Source organism: Oncorhynchus mykiss, chromosome 5 (genome assembly GCF_057628025.1).
Source record: "Oncorhynchus mykiss isolate SJ-2025 chromosome 5, ASM5762802v1, whole genome shotgun sequence".
Classification (NCBI taxonomy): domain Eukaryota; kingdom Metazoa; phylum Chordata; class Actinopteri; order Salmoniformes; family Salmonidae; genus Oncorhynchus; species Oncorhynchus mykiss.
The window spans coordinates 72,890,854-72,918,609 of NC_143026.1; the positions used below are offsets into that span (position 1 = coordinate 72,890,854).

Below are 27,756 nucleotides of genomic sequence, written 5' to 3' on the forward strand. Positions count from 1 at the left end.
TGCGGCATTCTGTATGTAAAATACAATGTGCCTCATGAATCTAATCACAATGGCATCTTTATTATGTGCCTTATGAACCTTCCTGCTGAAGTAATTATGTCCCCCCACCCAAAAAAAAGTTGTATTTTGTTTTCAAACACCTGTGAATGTTTCATTATTTTCTTTATCAAGATGAGCAGCCCTGTTTCATTCATACAGTCATTTATCTAAACAGAGTTAGAACATCAAGTTACATAACTGACATAAAACCCAGTTTAAACAAAGCTGTCCGTTCTCTCTCTGGTCAGGGGCCATCACAAAATGCTTACACAAAGGGCTCTTTAACAGGACTCAAGTCAGTCAAGTGAATACAAATACTGTAAATCTGTGTGTGTATTGAAATGGTTAACTCCCATTATACATGGTCTTTCCAGTTCAGAGGCTAATCTATGATTGATTTTTACGTAACAGTTGGATGGTGAAATGTGCCATGACAAGCAGAGCAGTATTTCAGGACCATTAAATGCCCCCAGAAACATCTACATACAAAAGGTAAATGTGGTACACCTCTACCTTTGGGCCAGAACTGGTACTACTATATTGCAGATCAACAACGCTAATGATGGTGAAACAAATGTTCAATGAAATTACCCCCCCCCCCCTCGCACATTGACTTGGTACCAGTACCCCCTGTATATAGCCTAATTTTATTGTTGCTCTTTTATTGTTCTTAACTGCATTGTTAAGGGCTTGTAAGAAACATTTCTCGGTCAGGTCTACCTGTTGTATTCGGCACGTGGGTAAAGAGAGCATCAGTTTCTAATGAACATACTGGACATAGTGAAAGGAGTAAGGAATGTAAAACAATCTTTACATTAACATTTTCTATATAGTTTAAATGTAGGCCTATAGCCTATTGTATCCAAGTGTCAATGTAGCAGTAACAAAGCATAGCTGGCAAGTTAGACAAGGTTTGCTTTAAGAAATGTGAGCAATGCCTATATGTGTTATGGAGGGTCACTTTTGGTTTTGAATAGAAAGTGAGGAGTAAAAATAGAAATATGAATTCCACAAAGAATGTGACTAGCCCACTCTCAGTCCATAACAAACTCAACGCTTTGAAAAGACTTTATTCTGTACACGACATGAAAAGGCCTTCAGACTTATCTTTCATTATTCACACTTATTTTCCCACTAACACAATCAACAAGTAGCCTACTATCCAAACAGCGTTGTTCAGATCTCATTTCCTAGTGCTGCGCTGATCTCTGTATACATGGCATTGTATGTATGTGAATCAGTAGACGTACAAGTACTATCCACTGCAAAAAAGTTTAAAAAACTATGCCGTGAAATCAGCTTTGTACGCTGCTCTAGAGTCCAAATAATTTTAGCTGAAGTGTGTGTATAAAATGTAAGCAGCAGCACATGACATAAGAATTTCACATTTTCTCAAAACAGCAAATCCAACATCTAGCTAATTGCTTGCCTTGAGCTAAAGTAAGCCTCACTATAAGGCTAACAATCCAACCCAGTAGGGATCATAACATCAGTGGATAGCTATTTTAAAGAGACGATTGTTTCATTCAGTTATCCCAGTGCACCTCAAGCCAAGATGCATCAAACTCAATCCCCAAATGCGTTGTGGGTACAGAGGAAGGCTAATGTGCCCAAACAAATTTAAAGACATTCAAAAAGGTTGTCACAACATTTTCACTTCATCAGAGAGGAATAATATTTAAATCTAGGAGCTGTGTCCACAATTGCAGATGCAATACATCCAGGACAAGGTTTAATTAATCCACATTTCATAACCTAACTAATTTAATCTGGGTCTGTGAAACTGGCCCATAAATGCCAAGCTGGTGTTTGAACCCTGATAACAGTAGTGCTGTATAGATTATACTGTTGAAACCTTACTACTCATCTAGACAAGACATTCAGAGAATATAAAGGCCCAACAGTATTCCGTTAGAGCATGCAGTAAATTCTAGTACAGATCACAGTTAACACATAGAAAATAAATACCATAAATAGTCCTGGATTTCTGATTTGATTAATTGATTCTAGGCTGCCGCACCAGAGATATATGTCAGTATGACATCACAGGATATTGACACAGGTCTGCAGTATAGACTTCCTACTTTTGTGTAAGAAACTAGTTATGGACGTTTGGTGGCCAGCACCAAATACACCTATTTCTCAGTTATCTGTGCTCCATTCATCCCTGGTGATTGTGACAACACAGAGGAGGAAGATCAGAGGTCAAACTCTCTCTGTAGTCCAATGGTTAATAGGGTGTTTGTTACATCCTTTAACTGCATAGTGTTGTTGATTCTTCATTTTGTAAAGTATGAAAACATTTTAGAATATCACTTATATTCAGCTGGTAATAGCATTCAAATAAGCCATTTAAAGACCACATGTCTTACAAGCTCCAATTGTATTTTCTTGCGCATTCATAGACGGAATAAATGACATATCCCGGACTCAATATACAGCGTGTCAGGATGTCGAGATCAAGGTTCGTTCAATAGGCATTCCAGTCAGAGCTTGATGCTATCTAGACTAACACAGGTATATTGAAGGGCTCAGTCAGTGTTCTGTGCTAATAAAGCATGTGGATAGGGTTGTCAACTCAGACCAAACTCATTCCAGGTGATTATAAGCAACCGTGCTGTTGTGTGCTACTGTGGGGTATATTACAGTACAGTGTATCAGTGAGGAAGAGGGAACCTAACTAGACCAAGTGCTCATGTTCACATCAGTCAGTGCATGCTTGTCCCCTCCCCAGGGGCTGAAAGCTAGTGTGCTTAAGGTCACTTGAGTGTGCACTTGTGGAAGGGAGTGAGAGAGGAGCCATTTGTTTGTTTCCTTCAGATGTGGGAGACCCCGGTCTTAGTGGGCCGCCATGTCAGCAGGCTGCCGTGTCAGCAGGCTTCTGTTCCAGCCCAGCACGAACACACCGTATTAAACTAATCATGGTCTAACTTTAGCCTGCATACACGGTGGCCCACCTAAGTAGTCACCCATCCCAGGTCTAGTTAGCGGTGGTGGCAGGCACGCTGACAGAGAGGGTCCTGCGGGTGGCGTTGGTGACCTGGCGCTGCTGGGACAGGAAGGACTGACCGGGGGGCACCATAGAGGTGGAGCGACCCCCCAGACGGGCCTCGATCGCCAGCTTCTGGAAGCTCAAACTCTGGAGGGAGTGGAAGAGAGATTACAAATGTTAACTGTACATTCCTGTCATTCATTTTCAAAGGAAATATGAGGTCTAATGTGCATCTATTCAGATTTCATGTTCTAACCTTGTTGTACCATGCTGTTACAATCAGCTTCTCCTCATACTCTCTCAGCTTTGCCTGCTCACACTCCCTCTACAGAGGGAAAGACAGAGAGAGTAAAAGACTATCAATACCAGAGGTTGAGTATTATAGAGTATTATATTATAGATCCTCCTGTGAATGAGTGCCTCCTGGCTGAGGGTTAAGGAGAGGCCAGGGTTTAAAGGTCAGCGTTACCTCCAGACTGAGGATCCTCTTGTCTCTGTCCATCAGCTGGTTCTTCAGAGCCTGGATCTCTGCTGTGGCTGGGTTCAGCTTGGGGTCCAATGCACGGATCACCTACAGCACAGAAAGAGACCGAGGGCTTCATCAGACATCACGGGTGAGAGCAAAACCAAATAGAGACATTATCTTTTTCCACACTTTTTGTCCAGCTGCTAGTTGGATAAGAGCGGAAGGAATGACAACTCACGTTGCGTGCCTTCTCCAGATACATCTTGTATCTCTCCTCCATGGCTCTCATATCATCATCCTTCTTCTTCAGAGCAGCCATCAGCTCCTCCAGTCTCAGAGCTAAGGGACAGACACAGACACCACTCACTGGGGCTCTCTGAAAACATTACTGCCAATGTTATGGTTGTGTTACAGTTGTACTCACAGGTCTGTGTGTTGTCTGGCTGCAGGTCCTCCAGCAGTTCTTTCTTCTTCATGATCTCATCCTGCGCCTCATTCAGTTGCACCCTGGGTAATAAAACACCTTATTTTATGCATCGATCTCTTTGGAGTAACATGGAGGTCTCACAAAGCGGTATGCACCATACTTACATATGAGCATCCAATTTCCTCTTCAGGTGAGACTGAAAATAGAGCAGTTGGAAGAGAACACAGCTACCGTTACCTTGGAGCTGCTCCTGTACAGTATGTAGGGTTAATGTTTGACATAACAGTATGTGTAAAGTCTATGCATGTACTGTCTAGTGTGTAACTCACGTCATCAGTCTTGGCCCCTTGGCCCTGTAGGCTTTTCTGTAGATCCTCTACCTGCTGTTGCAGCTCAGTGACTCTCTCCCGGTTTAACCTGGAAGTACGTCACACACACAGGAAGTAGAATACCATCAACTAGAAAGTAAAAACATCCAAGACAGTACAAGTGAAAATGTGAGCCAGCTAGTGCCACCGACACACCTGTTCTCAGTGTCCAGTTCAGAGCGTGATCGGTGTGCCTCCTCTAGCAGTGTCTGTAGTTCAGAGATCTTCTCATTCTCTGATCCCTCCTGCTGCACACGCAACATCTTATTCTCATGCTGGAGCCGGATAAACTTCTCCCTGTATGGACAAGGACACACAGTTAGTGCAGTCAGCGACTCACACGCAAAACACAATTATTAAATGATTACCTGTACTCTATAGGTAGGATTTCAGCAGCAAGGTTATCATGGCTTGGACTGCCAGCTGGCATCCCTGCCATCCCTGTGAAGAGTGAGAGATCAGATCAGTAACCATGTGTATCTGTAAGCCTCAGAGAGACACAGACCGTGTTGGAAAGCATCAAAACTGATGTATCATGGGTCAATTGTGACTGACTGATTTACAAATAACATTAATAGTTATTTATGAAGCAATGTGATTTGTAGATCAGTTAGTCTTAACTCCCATTTAAAGTCAGCAGCAATGTCGAATGTGCCCACACCATTTATCAAAGAAACCTTCACTTTCCAATCACACAGCACCAAACAGCCAGTCTACATTGTCAATGCGATGGTCCAATGAGCTACCTGCTTGTCGGAGCTGGTCTTGTTGAGCCTGGTTACAGCGTAGCTCCTCATTGGTCTCCTTCAAAGAGTCTCGCTCAATGATGATCTTCTAATGACGTCAACATCAGGAGACAGAGAGGAGATAAGCCAATAGCATCAGACTATTGCCTTGTCCAAAACATTCCTTAGCTCCTTCCCCTACTGTGTTTGCATATCAGAGGGACCAGGTAGGTTGCAGTAGAAAGTGTTGGGATCCAGTCCGTACCTCTTTCTCCTTCATCACAGCGTCGTATTTCTCCTCAAACTTCTTCATCTCGTAGGCCAGGTTATCTGCCCGCCGAGACTCCTCTGACAACTTCCGGTGCAGCTCCTGGACCTGGCAGGAAACAGGAAATAGCTTTAGTAAGCCCCCTGATTGGCTTTTTGTCCTTCCAAAATGATGTCTCCTCAGAGACGACTTGGTAGGTGAGGGCAAAAGCTTCAGAGTTCCGCCATGTTTTCCCCAACCCAGCGCTGTCAGATCTATAGTGCAAAAGGGAGGGGACAACTTCAGGAATAATCCTGTCTCTAGTATATCTCACCTGTCTCTTGTATGTCTCTAGCTGTGCGCGGGCAGTGTTAGCCTTGCGTAGCTCCTCCTCCAGACTGACAGTGTTGTGCATGTAGGTCATGTTCTTCTCCTCCAGCAGTTTGACTTGTCTCCTCAGATCTCCCAGGTCTTCCAGTTTACGCCTGTATGTCTCCACTGATGCCTCCAGCTTCACAGCACGGTCTGAACAGCTCCTATACACAAAACAGAGAATTTCATTTCATTCAATTTATAAAAAGAGAAATAAATAAAACGGGCACCGCGAAGGACCAAAACAAACACATTCTCACTGGTCTACCCTTGCTTCTAACTAACCACTTCCTGTCTCCCACTTATACACCAGTATTCCATCAACTCAATTGATGGCAGGGTCTTCTGATTAGCTTGTTAGCCAATGCAGACAGCACAGACTACAGATAGGATTAAGAGAGAGGTGGTGGAGTCATTACAGGTCGTCTTTTCACATCCATGCAGCACAACTGCAATAAAGACGACCTGGAATGGCACCATACACACACCTGAGGATGTCGAGTTCGTCTTTAAGTGCTCGTGACTCCTCGGCCAGGCTAGTAAGTTCGTCGTTACGATGCTGGACCTCGATCAGCTGCTTCTCCAACTCCTCACAGTGGATCCGGTAGTCATCCTTAGCTGCCTCTAACCTACACACACACAGAGAGAGAGAGTGATATCTGTAAGCGTCATCCCAGTGCAATGTGTTTTCACTGACACACACACCTGAAGTTCTCCTCCTGTAGTGTCTCTAGCTGTATCTGTAGCTGGCTGTGTTTCCGTCCGGAGGGCGTGCTTGGGTCATCAAACGCGTCCAGCTGATTGGCTCGGTCCGTCAGCACATCGTTCTCAGCTAATAGGCTGTTCCGCTCCTCCTGAAGGACTGTCACCTGACCAGGGTCAAACCAGGGTCAGAGGTGGGCTGTGTTTCAATCCCAAAATTAGTAGTGCTAACATAACTATCAAATCCACCATGTTTTACAGTTCATCCAATACGGTGGTACAACACAAATGTTCACATATGCATGCAGAATGAGAAAGTGAATAGGTTGAATGGCTGGTTAGTTTACCTCCCTCACACACACACACACTCTCTCCTCTATGTTCATTAGTCATGGTTTATGCCAGAGACAATAACTGGGAATAGTGCGCACACACACACACGAGTAAAGGGTCTGAATACTTAAGTAAAAATGATATCACTTTATTTGTAATACATTTGCAAAAATGTAATTAAAAAAACGCTTTTCTTTGTCAATATGGGGTATTGTGTGTAGAAGGCTGTTACGTAACAAAATGTGGAAAAAGTCAAGGGGTCTGAATACTTTACGAATGTACTGTAAATAGGCTCGTTTAAATTTTGGCTGGCCTGCCGTTCCAAATAAAGTGGAAACATTTTATAAATTATGAGCAAAAATAAGTTGTCCGGTGTAGGCAGGGCCATCAGTAAATAGGTCAGCGGTATGACTAAATAATTAATCAAGGTGATTTTTCCACAAATAGACAAGTATTCACCTTTCCATTATAGCAAGATCTTACCTATTTTTGCTAACTTTCTATTAAAATGTATTGACAATTTATTTTTCGATATGAATACTGAATAAGTCCACTTCACACTCAGATCATTTTATTGGTAAACTACACAGTAATATCAAAGTTGTATTTTTTTGTGATCCAATACGTAATATTATAGTTTGGTTGTAATCTAGAAATGATCTAGATCCTCTGAGGTTGTGTAGGGATCTATATTGCAGATTTAAAAGAAAACAGTCGTTAGCGTACAATGACACCTTTGTTTTTAAGCCTTTGATTGAGCCCCTTGATATTGGATCTAGTTTTAATAGCTAACATTTCTATCGCCATAATTAATAGATATGCAGATAGTGGACAACCTTGTTTTACGCCTCTTGACAGTTTAATACTTTCTGAGAAGTAGACATTACTATTTTACACCTGGGGTTACTACACTATACGAACTTTAACCCATTGTATAAGAGATTCTCGAAAATGTAAGTAGTTCATACATTTATATTTAAATTAAAGTCATACTACAAAGGCCTTTTCAAAATCAGCTATGAAGACCAGGCTTGGTTTCTAGATTTTTCAATGTTCTATTGTTTCCAATACTTGTCTTATTCTATTTCCCATGTAAAAAAAAATGTCCGATTAGGATTAATAATATCTGACAATACCTTTTTAATTCTAAGCGCAATACATTTTGCTAGAAGCTTGGCACCACTACACTGAAGTGTAAGGGGCCTCCAATTTTTTATGTTGACTTGATCTTTATATTTGCCACCTAATCATAGAATTACATATAGAATCCCTATTAATTCAATAGGATCTCTGAAGATTTGTCATTTAACTTTTAAAATGTATCACGTTTTATTATTACATAAACACATCCAGTCATGACGCTGTCATTCGATTGTCAAACAATCACTTCAAAAGGGCTCCTTTCCTTTACCGTGCACGTTCATCTACTCCCAACACATTTCCAGACATCAAACAGTGGTGAATGGAAAGAGACATCTTTTCATTAGGCCAGAATTTATGCATCCACTCTCTGCGTGTCGGCCACTAACCTCTGCGTTCTCATAGAACCACATCGCATTTTGGAGCGTAGGCTATACCACCCGTTTCAAGTCCATTCCCTAATTCATAATGCCTCTGACATGTGGTAATGATTAATAATGGTGTAATAGCCTATAGATTTGACATTTGGTTTTCATTATTGTGATAGGCTCATGTTTTACTGGTACGGCGCAGCCCCACTATTTGTTTTGCCGAGATGCCGTATATTCTTAATTTCACACCTGGAGATACGTGTTAGTGACAGAGCAATAGAGGATAGAGATATTTTAGTCAGCCACGGCAACCAACCGTTAGATGTGTTTAGTCTGCCTCAACGACGAGCAGCCATGCAGCCATGTGGACTTACCTTTGTGTGTCCGTGAAGAGAGAAAATGGTGATCTACTGTAACAACTCAATCTGTAGACACGAGACGATAGACCCATTCAACAGCATCAGTACCTTTACATGGACTTGACTATTATGAACTTGACCTAATCAGTAACCAGCAGCAGGGTTCTGTCCTTTCCTGTGTTTTCCCCAGCCAGGCAGAGCAGGATACGGCAGAGAGAGCAGGCAAAGGGAAAGCAGAGTGGCCCAGTCTATAAACCACAGCCCTTCTGCTACACCAGCCACAGACAATGGCCTCTGGCATCATAGCACATAAAACAGACCCAGTTTATACTAGGGCTGGGAATTGCCAGGGACCTCACGATACAATATTATCCCAATACTTGGGTGTCAATACGATATGTATTGTGATTCTCACGATTCTATATGTATTGAGATTCGATAGTGCGATTTGATGTTCCAAACATATTGCTCACTGTATGTCTGCTGCAGAGACAAGCCAGAAAAATAAGTGCTGAAAACATGTTGGGTCACTATTTAAAAAGAAAATGGAGAACAAGCAAATAGGATAAAAAATATTTTGCCGCAGGTAAAGCCGACTAGCGCTGGCTAATGCTACCTACAGTAGCAATAACAAAAATAATATCGATAGGATAACATCCTAAATTAATATCATGTTTATACTATACCAGGGTTGTGTGTGTGACAGCTAAATGGTGGTAAGTCTAATATCCATTCCAGTAACCTTGATGGAACTAATTTAGTTGACTGTGTGCAGCGAGCTTATTCAATGCGTCGGTTAGGGGGCCTGTAGAAAGTGGATTTGTGTATGTGTGTACCTGTACGTCGAGCTCATGACAGCGCTGGGCTAGTTCCTCCTTCTCTGACATCAGATCCGCCAGGTCCTCAAGAGCCTTCTTCAACTGAGAGACACACACACACACACACACACACACACACACTTAACACTAGCTAGCTTCTCTACAGCCAGCCTACTTCAGCAGGTCCGGGGAGAGACGAGCAATATCACAGTACTAACAAGTCTAAGACAAGCGGTCAACTATGGAGAGACACGCAATCAAGAACAACTATAAAACAGACAACAGCATTCTATTAGATCCCTATAACACAGTGCATCTCCTCTCACCTCTTGTTCCAGGTTGTCCAGTGACAACTATAGAGGGACATGCACAGTCAGCAACAACAAATATATATATATTATTAGAGGCCTAACACAGCGGATCTCCTCCTCTCACCTGTGATTCTACATCCCCCGGTGGCTCTGCTCCAAACTGGGCCATGTTCTCTTTACTCATCAGCTGACAAAGAGAGACATGGTACAGGTTTGGTTAGAGACAACTACAGTCCTACTCATTCACACAACAGGTGGTCTACCATTACTTTCTCTCTAAAGCCAAAGAGAAGTCATGGATGTACTTTAACAAAATCACAGTATTGGTAACTGTATTTTTAACACTTATAGGCAATTCTAAGATCCTACCGTACATGTCACACTATTTCAAATCAATCAGAGATAATGGCCCTGCTCAGGCCAAACCTCACCTCCTGAATGGCCGTCATCACCACATGCTGTACGGACTCCTCCAGAGTCATGATGACCTGGATGTACTCTGCAGGGGGAGACAGAGAGAGAGGGGGGATGGAGGGAAGATGGAGAAAAGGAGAGGTGGGGGGGAATTACACACACACAGTTTCTGTTTTGGGTGCCAGTCTGTTTCAGATTTAGACAACTCCTTTGTCATTGTCTTGGCAATACAACAATATAGTGTTGTTGAATCGTTCTAGTTCAGTCTCTGGGGCTGGACTGCACCGTGTGTGTGTGTGTGTTACCTTGTTTGCGTTCACATTTGACAGCACAGCCCAGTATGAGCTGCAGCAGTCGTCCAAGTTCTACAGGGTCTGAGTGTTCTGCCACCTTCACCAGGTCTGGCAATGGAAACTCCTGGATCTGCTGGCTCAGGGCCTAGTGACAGACAGAGAATATAACAGCTCTAACCAGACATAAAGGGTTATAATGTGGACCAGGTCTAGCAAGAGGAAGTCAGATCTTCTTGCTCAGGACCAAGTAACAGAGAATAGAACATCTATTGTGAGGCTGCCATGGTAATAACCATTCATAACCAAACTGGGGAAGTCTTAAGATCTGCTGGGCTATGACCTAGTGCCATAGACAGAATACAACAGTTACAATGAGACATAACTCAACATGTTTCTACCTACCTCATTGTAGTAATCCACCATCATCTGAAGGATCTTCTTCAGGTTGTTCATCTGGAGAAAGAAGTTATAAAGTCTTCACTTTAGAAAAACAAAGTGTACACCTCAAAGAATTTCTGAGTGAGTCTTTTCTGGTGTGAGGATGATAGCACTGAAAGGCTAATGGCTGGCTAAAATGCTAACAGGGCTAACAGAGAGCAGTCACTCTGGTTTTTAGGTCAGTAGGGGAGGGAAGGAATTAATGGAAGAAGGGACATGGCGAGGGAGGATAGTAAAGGAAATTAGGAATGGTCAGAGAGGAAGAGGGAGAAAAGGGGAGAAAATGGAAGGGCAGAAAGAGGTCAGTATGGAGTTCAGTACTTTGAGTCTCCAGTTATCCCCAACATCTTCTTTAATGCGACCGAGCCAACTTTTACTGAACCACGCTGGATCTCTGCAAAACACAACACACATGCATGCATAAGCATTGAATTCTACAAGCCACTCGTTCACCATAAGGGGCTTATTGGAGGTGTCATTTGTGACAGACTTGTAAAATCGTGCTTTAAACAATGTACATTTGTTGATTACTAGGCATACAAATACGATCATTTCTTGGTACATTTGATACGAGTTGTGGCCACAATCGGACTAGGTTGTGAACGACTCTTAGCAGGACTGCCGTGAGAGTGATAAGCAAAATATCATTCAAACTGCAGCACCCCAAACGAGTCGTTCTCGAGTTCGTTGAGCAGAAGCTGTGTATGTTTTGGTTCTGCAAAGCTGTGTACATCATAACATTCAATAATCAATTCATTGCATTCATTCTTTCAGCTTGCGAACAATTAGCAGTTCTAAACATGTCTATTTTTGTCTCTATGCTGCCAGCAGCCTGGTCCATTTTGCCTGCGCGCATATGACAGACAGTAATTGGTCAGAGCACATCTCAAGAGTCACCGGAGGGGCGCGTATTAATGTGGCACCGGGAAGACGTTTAGATTCATTCAGTGTGCGTTACTCACATCTGATGCAAGGCCTGAGACATTGCGACGCCCGTGGTGAGCTCCGCTACAGCTGTACATGGTGACCCAGTGTTAAAGGTCTGGAGCTGAGACGGGATGGATTCAAACAAAGATTAATGACATAGATTAGAGTACAGACAGGGGGAAGACACTGGGACATAAATGAGACAGATTTCAGTGCCTCCTCTATCTCCACTTGCATTGATCATACAGCAAACCCTGTCATGAACCATCAAAAACTAAATTTCATTGGCATGCACATGTAGCAGAGTAGCCCTACCTAACACATAAACCCAATTGTCATTCTCAATCCATGAGGATTTCCTCTTGCTTTAATAGTTAAAACATTGCGTTGCCATTTGAGGTCAGAAAGAGGTGTGGTTGTGTGTGCATGAGTATGGTCACTGAGAGAGAGAGCCCCAGAGAGACATGCTTCAGTACTCTAGTCTAGGCCCTACTCTGCTATGGTGGACTTGTGAATAAGTCATCCTAATGGACTGTGTCTCCATGGTGTCTGGTGAGCACTCACTACAAACCTGCCACACCAAGTACTGCAATCAAGGCTTTTTACCTCCAATACAATATAGATACTGCCTTCCCAGTCCTGTGCCCTCAACTTATACTTTAGCATCCAATGGTAAACTGTAGTGCTCCCCACCACTCAATGGCTGCATTTACACAGGAAGCCCATTCTGATTCTGAGTAGTGGAAAAAGTTCAGAATTGTGCTGCCTGTGGAAACTAAGTCAATGTGGTTATTAATTCACTGACATTGTGTGTACTGTACTGGTTATACCCTTGCAGCATTCAAGGAAAATGCATCTTGAGTGTCTTTGTTGTCCCCTCATTTACACTCAATTTCAGTCACAGAAGATTTTAAAACAATGGTGGGTGAATGTCCAACAGAAAGGGGCTTCCATTTGGCAAGATCTCTCATTTGGCAAGATCTCTCAGGTAGCTGCTGATAAAGAGGAGGATAGCCAAAAACAGGAGGAAGCCACTTCAGTTTATTGGGATGCAGCCCTAGTCCTATTCTGTCCCCTATTGACACTGGAGGAGAGAAAGCTCCACTACAGGAGAGAAACATGCTGTAACACTTGGCACACTATCTAATCTCACCTAATAGCCTAACTGACTTAAAGACAAATTTACATGATCTCAAATGTTACTAAATTATTGCAAGCCATGTAAGGATTAAGGTTGCACAATAAACTGTAGCCTACAGGTGCGACAATTCACATTAGGCGTTTAGGATCAACCCAAATGAAAGTGACATTATTACTGACTTGCCAGTGGCTATAATCGAAGGAGCAACATTCCACAAATATCTAACAGTTAATGAGATTAGCTCCCTAAATCGGATGAGGATCAACTGAATTCAGGGATATTGTTGTCTTTCGTTGTGTCGAAGAACTAAAGACAAAACTGGAAACGAGGTAAGGCTCATTTTGTGCATTGTAGTTTCAGATAAAATACCCACCCAGCGCATAGCCGATTTAACTCAACTCCACGATTTATGATGGAGTTTATCTACGACTAGCGTGGGAGGCCTGGAGCTCAAACCTTTAGTTAAGATTTTTCTTTTAAAACACAACTAATGATTTCAGCACCCAACGAATAGTCCGCAATTAATCAGAACAATGTATTGTGTAATTACCGGCCTTTCTTTTGGTAGTGAAATCAGTAGCCTATTTTTTTTTTATAAAAACGTCGGAGCTCCAGTCCGCCCACACTAGTCCCCGCTCAACTCCATCATACATCATTGATTTTAATCGGCGTATATACTCTATACAGGCTATTCTTACAGCCTAGCTGACGACAATGGTTTATCAATACGCGAACATTAGGCTACTGTAGGCCTAAATTATAAATAGGAGAGAACAGGTGGATTTCCAATCGTGGCCATTTCCTGATTGCTCTAGTCCTGACACTAATTTACCTGCCACAGGTAAATTATACCGTCATCGATAAACACAGTAAAATAATTCATGCAATCAGACGCTTTAAAGCGCTCTCGCATTGAACAGCGGACATCGCAGACAGCACTTACCCAAATAATAAGGCTCTCACACAGCACCGCTTTGTCCGTCTCCATTTCTCCCCGTCAGGTTTGGCCAGATATGTCCGATGCACCTGCCATCAACAACAACACCGTTCCCCTTCCTTCTGCATTTGACCTCACCTGCAGGGGTTGCATCTATAACGTTAACTGCGTAATATGGATAAGTTTCCTGCTCACTGCGCAGTAAAAGCACCGTAAATTCATACGTGAATAACTGCCTCGCGCTTTGACGTTTTCCGTTACGCGGTTTAGACGGATGGGGATTGACGCGATAAAGAGCACAAGAACGCAAGAACGAGGAATGAAACACCAATGGTGTCCTCTGACTGGAACAGACAGACCAATCAGGTTGACTATCTGACTGACTGACAGGTCTGTGTGGAGCCAATCACAGAGCGGAATCAAGGGTTTGCGGAACGCCTCAAAAATCTGAGCTGGATTTCATTCTAAAACCTTGCTCCCTTTTCTCGGTATTTTCGCAATATATTGAAAGAGTGACAATTAGGGTACTTGGTGGATATTTAAATCACAAGGGTAATATACCTTTACCATATTGCTTACCTATCCAAACAAGTAAGATTCGCTAAGGAAATCAGAAATGACAGCAAGGAACCCAGCCTGTGTGTGGGATGCTGTGGAACCGGCAGTGGTATGATGCTGTGTGTATGTTAGTGACTGGTTAGTGACATCTGAATGGTAAATCTACAGTGAACAGTCAAGCCAATGATTTACATTTACAATGATTCTCATGAAGAGCACTGTGAAAGTGTAACACTTGGATCTCTGTTTTACCATAACCACTCATGTATTACATTTCCTGTACAATAAACCTGAGGTCAGGTGTAGACAAATTCAAAGGAATGGCTAGTTGAACTACCCTGGAGTAGTTTGAGTCAGCTACCCACAATCCTGTTCATGTTAATGGTTAATGAATCTCACATGTGTGTTCTTTTGTGAGGAATTAACTTTTTATTACAGTCTAATTTGACACAGATAAGATTAGGAGGGAAACTCACGTGCCTGGTCTCATGACAAGAAAATCAGGGTCTATTTATTTTACCGTACCTGGTGGCACAGACCCACGAGTCAAAATGTGGACCCACAGAGGGGTGTTTTCCTCAAGCATTTGACCCCAAAAATAATCTGGCTGGTAGATAGGTAAAGAGTTTAAACTCATACTCAGTTAATACACTCTATCTGACTCAACAGACCACTGTCTGTTTGTTTATCAGCTGCTGACACGTATAGGGCCGGATTCCCAGACCCAGATTAAGTCTACTCCTGGACTAAAAAGCGATTTCATTTGAGGTTCTCTATTAAGCATGCTTAGTCTTTTGTAATGCCACATGTATATTTGACTTGGACTCGCTGGACAACCACGATGCCTTAGTAAGGAATGTGGGACAAACTGCAGACAAACTGTGTGTGTGTGTGTGTGTGTGTTTTAGTGAAATGACACTGTACTTTAGCCATCTCCAGTGGCCCATCTGGCTAGAATAGACCTTTCACCTTCTCTCTTCCTCTGTCAGAGGGAGAACAAAGTTACTCTTAGCCTGTTAGCTCAGCATTCACCCTCTGACCCCTGCCAAATCGATTGACTGTTTTTATACATTTTGAGGCATTTTTATCCTGTACTTGAGATCGAGAAGTGTAGGGTGAATGTTTGTGTTCCAGGAAGCAGACTGTGAAGCGCTGTAACAGACATAACAGTTCAACATCATACGTGAATATTTTCACGTTGCAAACATACACTTGCTGATAACAGTTCTTTATTACTCATTAGAATGTCAGACTGTGGGAATTCAGTTGTAATGTTGACCTTGGGCAATGCAAATCTGTATCTACGGTATCTTTACCGGTACCAATGTGACAGACTTATGTATGAAGACTATTATGATGACATTTGTGCGAATCCTAAGGAATTTAGAGGGTTTGATATTCCTTTCAACTGGGGTGCTCCTCAAAGAGATGGATAGAGGTCTCATCATTGTATCTGTGCCATTATGGCGTCTGTGAAAGCATGGGCAGCACCATTGAGGCATTCTTAACTTTAAAGTACTCCATTTTCGTCTTCTTTTGTGTCTGAAAAAAGTGTAAAGCGATTGGTGATTTACCAGGACTTGCAGTGCAGGAGTCTTGAACCAACTCTTCTGTGTTATTAATTTATTGTGGCCACTAGATGCCGCTGATATAGTTTAAGGCCATATACAAACCATACAACCCAATTTGAAGAAGATGACAATGCTTTAATCATTGGCTGATTGCTTCAACCCATAGGAATCCCCACCCAGTTGACTACTAGTGGAAACCCTTAATGTCAATGTCCATGCTAAAAACAGGTTATTTCCAAGTAGAGATCTCTATACATCTCTATGAGTCTGATACATATGGATTGATAGACAGCAACAAGGTTTTTCACAACTCTATTTCACCATAGAGCTGGTGTTTTACGGTAAAGGCTTTAAACTCAGTAAACCTTCAGTAAATCATTGCCAAGTTGGCACTAAACTATTAAGACTGAAAAGGCGGAGACAAACAGTATAGCTTTGAACTTGTGTGGGTGGTCACATGATCAAAATAGAATTTGGAAATGGCCATGGAAACGCTTTCCAGTTTTTGTTTAGAACCCTTACCGATTTCATGTTATAATAACATTTACCAATCACATCAATCACATATTAGAGAATCTGCTTTTATGTTATGTAATCCTAGTACATTGACATTCACTGCAATCAATAATGTGCTCTGGTGCTCTCTAAGTCTCTTCCAGGCAGGCAGCCGTCAGCTCCCAGATCGAAAGGCCTAGCTAATGATTAACTGACCAGTAAGATTTATTGTGTACAATGATGCAGTCAGGAAACATTTCCTTCTCTAGCCTCTCCGGGAAACACACAGTCTACAGAGACACACTCATGAGTGTCTAGGAGACACTCCCAGGCTCTCTGTCTGTTTACAGCTACCAGACCTACACTTCCAGCTGCCAGATGAATCAGACCATGCACACCTCACACAGCTCTCATCCCAGGTAAGTATTTTTCTCTCTGGGCATAAACAGAGGGCCTATACCCTCTCCTCTACACACCACCCACTCACACACTACAGATGCTGATAGTATAGGTGTGGTTGGGTGTCTGGTACTTAGACTGTAAAGGTCTTGTAGCTTGGGGTTGTGTGTATCTGGTATCCAGATTGTTTTCACAGTTAACTAGTTTGGGTACTTGGTATAGGGGGATGGGGTGTCTAGTATCTGGTTACTAGCTTTTTACCAACTAACTAAACTTGCACTGGGCAAATCACCATAAGATCCCAGTTTGGCTGCAATATGCCAAATGTGTATTGTCCTCTATAGACAATGTATTGTCCTCTATGGACAAACTATCTACTGACTTCATTCAGTGTCAACTGCAACTATCAATAAGCAAAAAGTTGAACAGCTATGGAGGCTGATAGTTTGTTAAATAAATTGTTGCATGCCAATTTGAACCTTAACACAATGTAATTCATGTTATTCCCCCGTCTCCCCAATCTCCTCCTCCACCAGATGTGACCCTCTGCCTGAGGTCACAGTGGGTCAGGGTCACCTAGGATCGTCCTCAGAACACACACAGGACCGAACATCCCTCAAACATGTGACCTACAGCAAGGTGAGGCCACACAGAAACACACACACATACTGGGTCAATTACTGATGACCACTAACATCTAAGAATGCTAGGGGGCAGGATTCTAAGCCCTGACATGACAACCACTATAATCACACTGCAGTATCAATCAACGCATGCCACAATGTCAATAATAATTTTTATATTAGAAAACATTAATTGTAGTATAGCAAAGTTTTGACTGTCTGACTGTCTGGGGAATCAGGAGAAATAGTGGCCGTACTCTCCATAGTGCTAAAATCATTGCTGCTACAAAGACCAGCGTAATTACATTGTACTTTTGGTTAAATTCATAACAAAACATGGTTCTGTTGGACAGAGAAGTTGAGATGCTCTACCCATATGATTCCTGGTTATGTCGGAGTAATGTCACTGTCTTAGTTTGATATTGTTGTTAGTTGTTGAGATTACTGTTATTAACTGATAATAACTCTTACTCTTACAAATAACGATTACTGTTATTAACTGATAATAACTCTTACTCTTACAAATAACGATTACTGTTATTAACTGATAATAACTCTTACTCTTACAAAAAACGATTACTGTTATTAATAATGCTTAGAAGAGAGGCAGTCTGGAGGGAAGGAGGAGATGGTAGGGCTCCCTCCAGCTGTCAAGCTAACTTAGACCGTGATAATTTCCGAGCTGATATTTCCTTATGATGGGGTCCACCGAGGTCCATTTATAGGACCTTGGCCTCATCTTTTCCCTGGTGCTTGTTGCTGTTATTTCACTGCTATTCCAGAGGTGTGTATCTCATGTTCCTAAAAGCCACAGTATTTGCCAGTTTTAGACATGGGACCTGCCTTTCCAATCACTCTTTAGTGATCAATTAAGTGCAGAGAGGTCAGAGAAACAGAAACCGGTGTTATAATTACCTATCTCTAACTGTACCAATGTATTCCTCTCTCTCCCAAGAACTCCTCTCAGATCTGTCCATCCGCGGGCCACAAAGACTGGCTCTGCCCTGTATGTCTACAAACTGCCAGCTTCCCCGTAAAGACCAACTGTGGCCATCTCTTCTGTGGTAAGACAGTACCACGACCACCACAACCTGCACATGATCTGATTTATCTAAGGGCCAATAGAGACTTGTACAGATAGAAAGAGGTCTTTAGAGCCCAGAAGGTAGCATATTAATATTTACATTACAAATGAAAGTACCATACAACACACTGACTACAGCAGCAAGTCAGGTTGGATCTATTTAACTATTTTGTCTGTCCATCTGTCTGGCCAACGAAGCATCCGTGTTTCTATCCATGTAACATGATGAGAGCCCCAAGACCTGTCTAGCCTGTGCCACACTAGTGACCCAGTGTGTGGCTCCCACCTGATGGAGATCACACACAGTCAGGCTTTGCACATTCACACACATCTCTCTCATTTGGCCAGAGTCATATAGGCTCACTATGAAAATAGGAAGGATGTTTTTGGCACGCGTGTGCAAACTCTCCCAAGGCCATCTATGGTCTAAAATGGTCCTAGGATATGGTGACTATATGGAATTGTTATGACAACCTGGCTGTCAGTCTGGTCTTTGTCTTGCTATCGTACCTGGGTCAAACACAAATTGAAAATATCTGAAATACTTGAGGTGTGCTTGACTTAGTTCGTCGGGCTCAATAGAATCAACAAAATATTCCCAAAAGTGCAAAACACAAGCTTGCTAAATCAAGAGAATTTCACACATTTTAAATACCTTTTCGATCCAGTTCGGTTTGCTATCTCTGAGTAAGCAAAACTGTCTGTTTTGACAATAACCTCATTACAGAAGTGGCACAACAGTCATAGACAGCTACAGTTGCCTTCAGAAGGTATTCACACCCCTTGACCTTTTCTACATTTTGTTGTATTACAGCCTGAATGTAAAATGGATTCAATTGAGATTTTGTGTCACTCGCATACACACAATACCCCATAATGTCAAAGGGGAATTATGTTTTAACAAATGTTTACAAATTAATAAAAAATGAAAAGTTGAAGTGTCTTGAGCCAATAAGTACTTAACCCCTTTGTTATGGCAAGCCTAAATAAGCTCAGTCGAGCAGTGCATTTCAAAAACAGATTCAACCACAAAGACCAGGGAGGTTTTCCAATGCCTCACAAAGAAGGGCACCTATTGGTAGATGGGTAAAAAAAAAAGCAGACATTGAATATACCTTTGAGCATTTTGAAGTTATTAATTACACTTTGGATGGTGTATAAATGCATCCAGTCACAACAAAGATACAGGCGTCCTTCCTACTGTAACTCAGTTGCCGGAGAGGAAAGAAACCGCTCAGGGATTTCACCATGAGGCCAATGGTGACATTAAAACAGTTACAGAGTTTAATGGCTGTGATTGGAGAAACTGAGGATGGATCAACAACATTGTAGTTACTGCACAATACTAACCTAAATGACAGAGTGAAAAGAAGGAAGCATGTACAGAATAAAAAATATGACAAAACATGTATCCTGTTTGCAATAAGGCACTAAAGTAAAACTGCAAAAATTGTGACAAAGAATACTGTAAAACAAACACAGCAAAGGAATATACATTTTGGCCTAAATGCAAAGCCTTATGTTTGGGGCAAATCCAACACCACATCACTGAGCAACTGGTGGTGGCTGCATCATGTTATGGGTATGCTTGTCATCGGCAAGGACTAGAGAGTTTTTTAGGATAAAAAAATAAACGGAAAAGAGCTAAGCACAGGCAAAACCTGCTTCGGTCTTTGTTCCAACAGACACTGGGAGACAAATTCACCTTTCAACCGGACAATAACCTAAAACACAAGGCCAAATATATGCTTACCAAAATGACATAGAATTTTCCTGAGTGGCCTAATAACAGTTTTGACTTCAATTGCCTTGAAAATCTATGGCAAGACTTGAAAATGGCTGTCTTGCAACAATTAACAAGCAACTTGGGAGAGCTTGGACGGTGAGAAAAAAAATCTGCGATACATTTTGAATTCAGGCTATAACACAACAAAATGTAGAATAAGTCAAAGGTTATGAATACTTTCTGTATATCAACGGTGGGTTAAAAATAGTGGTTGATAAGGATAGTAGCAACAGCCAATCTTCTCTCCCTCACCTAACCTTCACCATTGTCTGTGTCATCATCACATGACGTAATAACTACTCCACCTGAACTGCCCCACTTAACCCTGCCTTCCCCTCAGAGAGAGAGGGTGGGAGAGATAGGAGCTACACTTTACACCTAAACACCATCCAAGTGTGTGTTAATTCACAATCATGCAGTAGACAAGGTCATATCACTACATCAACAGCTTCTAATGCTGCTGTCAGCATTTTGCTCATTCCCGCATTCCGCCTCATGCACAATAATATAAACATACTACACTAGCGATATGACCATGTTTCCTTAATGGTGAATCGTTGTTTTGGGGGTAAAAATATGAATGAAAATATAAGTGAGAGTACTTTATGTTACCTTGTTTCTCTGTCTGCAGCTCCCTGTCTGATCTCCTACTGGAGACATGGGTCCTGGCTGGACGCCATAAGCTGCCCTCTGTGTAGACAAAAGGTAAGGAAGATACACCCAACTGTAGAAACAGCCATTATTACCAAGATATTACACTTGTTATCTGAAAAGAAAATGAGCATCATGTTCAAATCATCTATAAGTGACTTTTGTGAGCTTCACAATTAAATGTAGATACTTTTGGATGATTTAGACATTATGCGCAAAAAAATGCTGATATTGGTCCCATGACTTTAATGGGATTTATGTCACAAATGTTAAAACGTTAGCATTTGGAAACAGTGCCAGGAAAACTAAACCAAAGCATGGATTGATTTCATACCTTGTTGATCGACTGCTTCCAGGGTCAGGAAACCAACATTCAATTTTACAATTTGGTGAACTTTCCCTTTAAGTTGGATAAAAGTGATAAATAATGATTCAGAATGTAACTGGAATGGATTCTCTCTCTCTCTTAGGTCAAGGTCCTGTGTCGTCTGTCCAGTAAGGGTTGGTCAGACAGTAAAGAGAGGGAGGTTCTGGGAGAAATCACAGACTACAACAAACGCTACTCAGGAGCCCCTCGAAAGGTCAGTACCACACACAAAACCTTTCATAACCTTTACTAACATGCTACAACCACACTACAACCTAGTAACACACAAAACCTTGTCACATCCTTTATCAAACCATGCTACAACCACACTACAACCTAGTAACACACAAAACCTTGTCACATCCTTTATCAAACCATGCTACAACCACACTACAACTTAGTAACACACAAAACCTTGTCACATCCTTTATCAAACCATGCTACAACCACGCTACAACCTAGTAACACACAAAACCTTGTCACATCCTTTATCAAACCATGCTACAACCACGCTACAACCTAGTAACACACAAAACCTTGTCACATCCTTTATCAAACCATGCTACAACCACACTACAACCTAGTAACACACAAAACCTTGTCACATCCTTTATCAAACCATGCTACAACCACGCTACAACCTAGTAACACACAAAACCTTGTCACATCCTTTATCAAACCATGCTACAACCACGCTACAACCTAGTAACACACAAAACCTTGTCACATCCTTTATCAAACCATGCTACAACCACGCTACAACCTAGTAACACACAAAACCTTGTCATATTCTTTATTAAAACATGCTGCAACCACACTACAACCTAGTTCTACTAAGCTAACATATGGAATTGTTTTAAGATTGGTCATACCATGGATCATTTAGGTATTGGATTTAGCATTTTAGGACCCCTTTAGGTATAAAAAATACACTGCTCAAAAAAATAAAGGGAACACTTAAACAACACAATGTAACTCCAAGTCAATCACACTTCTGTGAAATCAAACTGTCCACTTAGGAAGCAACACTGATTGACAATACATTTCACATGCTGTTGTGCAAATGGAATAGACAACAGGTGGAAATTATAGGCAATTAGCAAGACACCCCCAATAAAGGAGTGGTTCTGCAGGTGGGGACCATAGAAGACTTCTCAGTTCCTATGCTTCCTGGCTGATGTTTTGGTCACTTTTGAATGCTGGCGGTGCTTTCACTCTAGTGGTAGCATGAGACGGAGTCTACAACCCACACAAGTGGCTCAGGTAGTGCAGCTCATCCAGGATAGCGCATCAATACGAGCTGTGGCAAGAAGGTTTGCTGTGTCTGTCAGCGTAGTGTCCAGAGCATGGAGGCGCTACCAGGAGACAGGCCAGTACATCAGGAGATGTGGAGGGGGCCGTAGGAGGGCAACAACCCAGCAGCAGGACCGCTACCTCCGCCTTTGTGCAAGGAGGAGCACTGCCAGAGCCCTGCAAAATGACCTCCAGCAGGCCACAAATGTGCATGTGTCTGCTCAAACGGTCAGAAACAGACTCCATGAGGGTGGTATTAGGGCCCGATGTCCACAGGTGGGGGTTGTGCTTACAGCCCAACACCATGCAGGACGTTTGGCATTTGCCAGAGAACACCAAGATTGGCAAATTCGCCACTGGCGCCCTGTGCTCTTCACAGATGAAAGCAGGTTCACACTGATCACGTGACAGTCTGGAGATGCAGTGGAGAACGTTCTGCTGCCTGCAACATCCTCCAGCATGACCGGTTAGGCGGTGGGTCAGTCATGGTGTGGGGTGGCATTTCTTTGGGGGGCCGCACAGCCCTCCATGTGCTCGCCAGAGGTAGCCTGACTGCCATTAGGTACCGAGATGAGATCCTCAGACCCCTTGTGAGACCATATGCTGGTGCGGTTGGCCCTGGGTTCCTCCTAATGCAAGACAATGCTAGACCTCATGTGGCTGGAGTGTGTCAGCAGTTCCTGCAAGAGGAAGGCATTGATGCTATGGACTGGCCCGCCCGTTCCCCAGACCTGAATCCAGACCTGAATCCAATTGAGCACATCTGGGACATCATGTCTCGCTCCATCCACCAACGCCACTTTGCACCACAGACTGTCCAGGAGTTGGCGGATGCTTTATTCCAGGTCTGGGAGGAGATCCCTCAGGAGACCATCCGCCACCTCATCAGGAGCATGCCCAGGCGTTGTAGGGAGGTCATACAGGCACGTGGAGGCCACACACACTACTGAGCCTCATTTTGACTTGTTTTAAGGACATTACATCAAAGTTGGATCAGCCTGTAGTGTGGTTTTCCACTTTAATTTTGAGTGTGACTCCAAATCCAGACCTCCATGGGTTGATAAATTTGATTTCCATTGATAATTTTTGTGTGATTTTGTTGTCAGCACATTCAACTATGTAAAGAAAAAAGTATTTAATAGGAATATTTCATTCATTCTATTCTAGGATGTGTTATTTTAGTGTTCCCTTAATTTTTTTGAGCAGTGTATATATCTAAAAAATGATTTGCTAAAATATTTAATTTAGCCATTTCTACTATAGCCTATAGAAAAGCATTGAACAACACATTCATAACTGGCAAAAATGGAATACGGTTTTGAAGTGTCTGTCATATTAAGGATATATACAGTGCCTTGCGAAAGTATTCGGCCCCCTTGAACTTTGCGACCTTTTGCCACATTTCAGGCTTCAAACATAAAGATATAAAACTGTATTTTTTTGTGAAGAATCAACAACAAGTGGGACACAATCATGAAGTGGAACGACATTTATTGGATATTTCAAACTTTTTTAACAAATCAAAAACTGAAAAATTGGGCGTGCAAAATTATTCAGCCCCCTTAAGTTAATACTTTGTAGCGCCACCTTTTGCTGCGATTACAGCTGTAAGTCGCTTGGGGTATGTCTCTATCAGTTTTGCACATCGAGAGACTGAAATGTTTTCCCATTCCTCCTTGCAAAACAGCTCGAGCTCAGTGAGGTTGGATGGAGAGCATTTGTGAACAGCAGTTTTCAGTTCTTTCCACAGATTCTCGATTGGATTCAGGTCTGGAATTTGACTTGGTAATTCTAACACCTGGATATGTTTATTTTTGAACCATTCCATTGTAGATTTTGCTTTATGTTTTGGATCATTGTCTTGTTGGAAGACAAATCTCCGTCCCAGTCTCAGGTCTTTTGCAGACTCCATCAGGTTTTCTTCCAGAATGGTCCTGCATTTGGCTCCATCCATCTTCCCATCAATTTTAACCATCTTCCCTGTCCCTGCTGAAGAAAAGCAGACCCAAACCATGATGCTGCCACCACCATGTTTGACAGTGGGGATGGTGTGTTCAGGGTGATGAGCTGTGTTGCTTTTACCACAAATGTTATGTTTTGCATTGTTGCCAAAAAGTTCAATTTTGGTTTCATCTGACCAGAGCACCTTCTTCCACATGTTTGGTGTGTCTCCCAGGTGGCTTGTGGCAAACTTTAAACAACACTTTTTATGGATATCTTTAAGAAATGGCTTTCTTCTTGCCACTCTTCCATAAAGGCCAGATTTGTGCAATATACGACTGATTGTTGTCCTATGGACAGAGTCTCCCACCTCAGCTGTAGATCTCTGCAGTTCATCCAGAGTGATCATGGGCCTCTTGGCTGCATCTCTGATCAGTCTTCTCCTTGTATGAGCTGAAAGTTTAGAGGGACGGCCAGGTCTTGGTATATTTGCAGTGGTCTGATACTCCTTCCATTTCAATATTATCGCTTGCACAGTGCTCCTTGGGATGTTTAAAGCTTGGGAAATCTTTTTGTATCCAAATCCGGCTTTAAACTTCTTCACAACAGTATCTCGGACCTGCCTGGTGTGTTCCTTGTTCTTCATGATGCTCTCTGCGCTTTTAACGGACCTCTGAGACTATCACAGTGCAGGTGCATTTATACGGAGACTTGATTACACACAGGTGGATTGTATTTATCATCATTAGTCATTTAGGTCAACATTGGATCATTCAGAGATCCTCACTGAACTTCTGGAGAGAGTTTGCTGCACTGAAAGTAAAGGGGCTGAATAATTTTGCACGCCCAATTTTTCAGTTTTTGATTTGTTAAAAAAGTTTGAAATATCCAATAAATGTCGTTCCACTTCATGATTGTGTCCCACTTGTTGTTGATTCTTCACAAAAAAATACAGTTTTATATCTTTATGTTTGAAGCCTGAAATGTGGCAAAAGGTCGCAAAGTTCAAGGGGGCCGAATACTTTCGCAAGGCACTGTATATCCATACTTCCATTTATTTGTATGGGTTACCTTTAGATGGGTCCCGTGACACCCGTGGGGGGAGAAGAGCATCAAGTTCGTGAGTCTCCCCTTTCCACATAGCGGTCATATTATTTTGTAGACAAAACTGTTCAGAAGACCGATTTTCGGGATATCTCATGGTCTGACAAACACCTCTGCAGCTCGGCCACCTTCCATCGCAGATGTGGTGGATGAGACTCAGCCCATGCAACAACAACAAAAAACATATCTCTAGCTTAAATTGACGGATTTTGATGTTTTTTTAAAAATTATGTTACTTAGATTGACACACTGGTGCATCAATAGACTCTTAAGTTCGCTACTCCCCAACACTGTATACTACAATACAAATATTATTGATCTACAATGTATGTTCTTAAGCTTGACCAACATGGGCTTGGGAGGCTCACAGTGATATTGGTATCTACAGTTTTCCACCAATTATCAAATTTTAAACTCAAAACTTCTTGTATTCCTCAAAATGTATGCTTTGAACATGAATGCACTCTGCAAATGGACAAATGTGTAGAATTGCAGAAAATTAGCTTGAAGACATACATTTTTTCTCTTCAATGCCAAGAGAAGGGCCTTTTAAATGTTTTTTCACTGGGCCCAAGACTTGGTTCGCCCAGTCATGCACTGAAGACGTCGAAGTAAAACTCCTTGTATGCTATTTTTAAATCGCTGATGAATTTGCAAAAGGGATCCCAGCCACAAAAAGTTTGGGAACACCTGCTCTACTGAACAAGAGCCAGATCTCTCTGTCCCACCTGAAGCCAGGCGAGGTGACCGTGACACCCTCCACTCACACCTGTGCCCGTTTGTCTTGTCCCTTAGGTGACAGACTACCTGTGTGACACACCCCTGTTCCTGCAGCTGCTAATCCGCCGCTTGGGCACCATGGGGGGGCTAGTGTGCCTCTTCTTCCTCCGGGTGGCACTTTGCTGCCTAGGGACTGTGGTGTCCCTCGCCTCGCCCCCCCTGGACACTCCACCCTCCCTGTCTGGCCTCCTGGGGGTCCTGGATGACCTGGTGGTGGTATTCCTGCTGCTCATCTGTGTTATCAATATCAACCAGCAGATGGCACCAGATAGTGGGAACTCCTCAGCTCACACAGGGGGTAGGCCTGTTCAGTAACTCTCTGTAGAGCGAGTAGCAGAAATGATGGCCAGCAGTGATTTAGCTTTCATTTCAACAGGAGATCTCGAGGTGACAAACCTCTTTTTTGAGAGAGAGACCTAGCAAGAAGTCAGCAGTGTATGTCTGCTGGTTTGCATCCTGGGGTTATTAGCAGGTGTATTCACTAGGAACCAAACAGGGAGAGACTTAACTGAATTTGTCAAAGAAACTCATTTTGGACTAATGATTACACCCCAGGTGTTGGACTCACTGTACCACAAGCAGAGGTTTACAGTCTAATAGTAAGTCTAACCAGGGGCTCAGTTTTTGCATGGCTGAATGCATAGTGTCACACCTAGCCTTCTTTCCTTCATGACCACTGATCTGATGAAAGCAACATGGTGGAACCTACACAAAGTATGTTTAATGGAATGTGTTGAACGTTTTTTATGCAGCATTTTGGAGGTACATTGTCTGATATTTTCAGATTTTTGTGTGTGTCGTGTTTCTTTCTACAGTACCTGTTGCTAGTGTTTCAACATATAGGGAACTTTCAATAAATTCCCTGGTTTTCCCAAAATCTCAGTTGGGGGGGTTCCTGGAATCAGGAGGGAATAAGCAGGGAATCCAGAATCCTCCAAACAGAATTTGTAGAAAAAAACAGGGAATTTATTTAAAGTTCCTGGAAATGTCCAACCCTACCTGTAGCCTTTATTTTGGTGTCCGTGTTACTGTTATCAATGCCCTTCAGTGGTTCAATAAAACCTGGGTTTGTTCATGGGGGGTGCAGATTAAATGTAGACCTATTATATTGTACCCTGCTGTTTGTCAGTGAAACTGTAAATACTTGATGTGAATACTTGTAAAATGCTATAAATGGTGTATTTATTGTTCTGAAAGTTTGTTATTTGTCCTTACTGAACAGGGAGTAAATGCTGAGACCAATAACTATTTTCCAGATGAGCCCTATTTAGCACAATACACATG

General features: G+C 42.3%; 2 protein-coding genes across 4 annotated transcripts; one reads left to right on the top strand and one right to left on the bottom strand.

The window, feature by feature from the left end:
* Window positions 1-1,091: 1,091 nt before the first annotated feature.
* Window positions 1,092-14,267, bottom strand: hook1 (hook microtubule tethering protein 1). Of its 3 annotated transcripts, none has more exons than XM_021604184.3 (22): window positions 13,827-14,267; window positions 11,778-11,863; window positions 11,137-11,209; window positions 10,780-10,830; window positions 10,390-10,522; window positions 10,102-10,169; window positions 9,795-9,857; window positions 9,378-9,461; window positions 6,342-6,505; window positions 6,125-6,265; window positions 5,599-5,800; window positions 5,283-5,393; window positions 5,039-5,126; window positions 4,661-4,733; window positions 4,449-4,589; window positions 4,254-4,341; window positions 4,089-4,120; window positions 3,922-4,004; window positions 3,736-3,836; window positions 3,501-3,602; window positions 3,288-3,356; window positions 1,092-3,178 (listed from the first exon to the last, which is right to left on the bottom strand). In XM_021604184.3, exons 1-22 carry the CDS (start codon window positions 13,869-13,871, stop codon window positions 3,020-3,022), a joined length of 2,157 nt encoding a protein of 718 aa, XP_021459859.3. In that variant the 5' UTR covers window positions 13,872-14,267; the 3' UTR covers window positions 1,092-3,019. The 3 variants fall into 3 exon arrangements, with proteins under 3 accessions (XP_021459859.3, XP_090091949.1, XP_090091950.1); XM_090235823.1 differs by having other exon boundaries at window positions 4,089-4,174; XM_090235824.1 differs by lacking the exons at window positions 9,378-9,461; window positions 9,795-9,857; window positions 10,102-10,169; ... (3 more) ...; window positions 11,778-11,863; window positions 13,827-14,267 and adding an exon at window positions 8,557-8,609.
* Window positions 14,252-27,668, top strand: si:dkey-183n20.15 (RING-HC_RNF170 domain-containing protein). The gene is made up of 6 exons (XM_021604186.3): window positions 14,252-16,863; window positions 17,380-17,482; window positions 18,422-18,530; window positions 20,968-21,041; window positions 21,458-21,568; window positions 26,488-27,668. The coding sequence occupies exons 1-6, from the start codon at window positions 16,823-16,825 to the stop codon at window positions 26,785-26,787; spliced, it is 738 nt and encodes a 245-aa protein (XP_021459861.2). The 5' UTR covers window positions 14,252-16,822; the 3' UTR covers window positions 26,788-27,668.
* The last annotated feature ends 88 nt before the right edge of the window (window positions 27,669-27,756 follow it).